Source organism: Rasamsonia emersonii (genome assembly GCF_000968595.1).
Source record: "Rasamsonia emersonii CBS 393.64 chromosome Unknown ctg1118621760673, whole genome shotgun sequence".
In the NCBI taxonomy this organism is placed as follows: domain Eukaryota; kingdom Fungi; phylum Ascomycota; class Eurotiomycetes; order Eurotiales; family Trichocomaceae; genus Rasamsonia; species Rasamsonia emersonii.
In genome coordinates, this window is record NW_013562821.1 from 2,748 (window position 1) to 3,779 (window position 1,032).

Genomic DNA, 1,032 nt, shown 5'->3' on the forward strand with positions numbered 1-1,032 from the left:
TCATGAGGCCCGCTCACCAGGATAAGACTTCCTGGCCGTGACCCGGTGGAAGTTGTGGTAGACATGGTAGTGCCGGTTGGAGATGCACTTGCGCACCGATACCAGGAAGACTTCGATCTCCGGCTTGGACCAGCCCAGGCTGAGGAACGGTTTGTACGAGTATCCCGAGAGCGCGTCCAGCCAGTTGGTCTCGTACCAGGACCCGATCGTTTTTAATCGCGGATCCTTGGGCCACGGGTTCAGGGGGACCTTGACCACCCGATCCTCCACGTCCACGTAGCCGACCTCGCGGAGCCAGTCGGCCAGTCGGTGTGCTATCCGGAACTGGCGACGATGTTCCCCGGTCCTGGCGGCTCGCTCCTGCAGTTCCATCCAGTCGTGGAACGCGTATTCGCTGAACCCATCGGGGTTCTCCGGCGGCATCGACCCGTCATCGCATCGGCACTTGAGATCGATCTCGTGCCATTCCAAGTAGCCGCCGGGTTTCAGGCATTTCAGGGCTTTCCGCATGACGTCTTTAACCGAGGGAAAGGATCCGCTCATGTTGTTCAGCCGGATGTAGTCGAAGTAATCGTCCTCCCACATCCACTCCGCTTCTGTGGCATCGTCAACCAGAAAATGCACGTTGGGAGGCACTTGGGTCGGTTGGACGGGGGACAAGTCTGTCCCAGTAATCGTCGCATCTGGAAATATAGCAGCTGCAGACCGATTAGAATGGACGTTGCGGAAAAATGGATGGTGCGCATACCCATTTCTATGGGCCATATGCCCGAGCCGGTGCCGATATCGAGGATCCTTTTGGGATTCGTCAGAGGCGCAAAGTATAGTTTATCATCGTTGAGCTTCTTCCAGATCTGATGCTGCATGTCCAGACGATCCAACTCCTGCTCATCGTTTGGATACGGATATACTTTCGTCCCGTCAGCACATGACCACAGAACGACAAGAGCCGCACATACAGCCTTCATGATACTTGTGATATCGTCTTCCATGCTCGAAAGGGTAATCTGTGACACTTGCCGTCAAGGACAT

General features: G+C 55.6%; 1 protein-coding gene across 1 annotated transcript; it reads right to left on the minus strand.

Moving 5' to 3' along the window:
- T310_8186 (TAM domain methyltransferase) lies at nt 1-1,032 on the minus strand (the record flags this gene model as incomplete). Its single annotated transcript, XM_013469031.1, has 3 exons — nt 1-698; nt 749-910; nt 960-1,032. 3 exons carry the CDS (start codon nt 1,030-1,032, stop codon nt 1-3), a joined length of 933 nt encoding a protein of 310 aa, XP_013324485.1.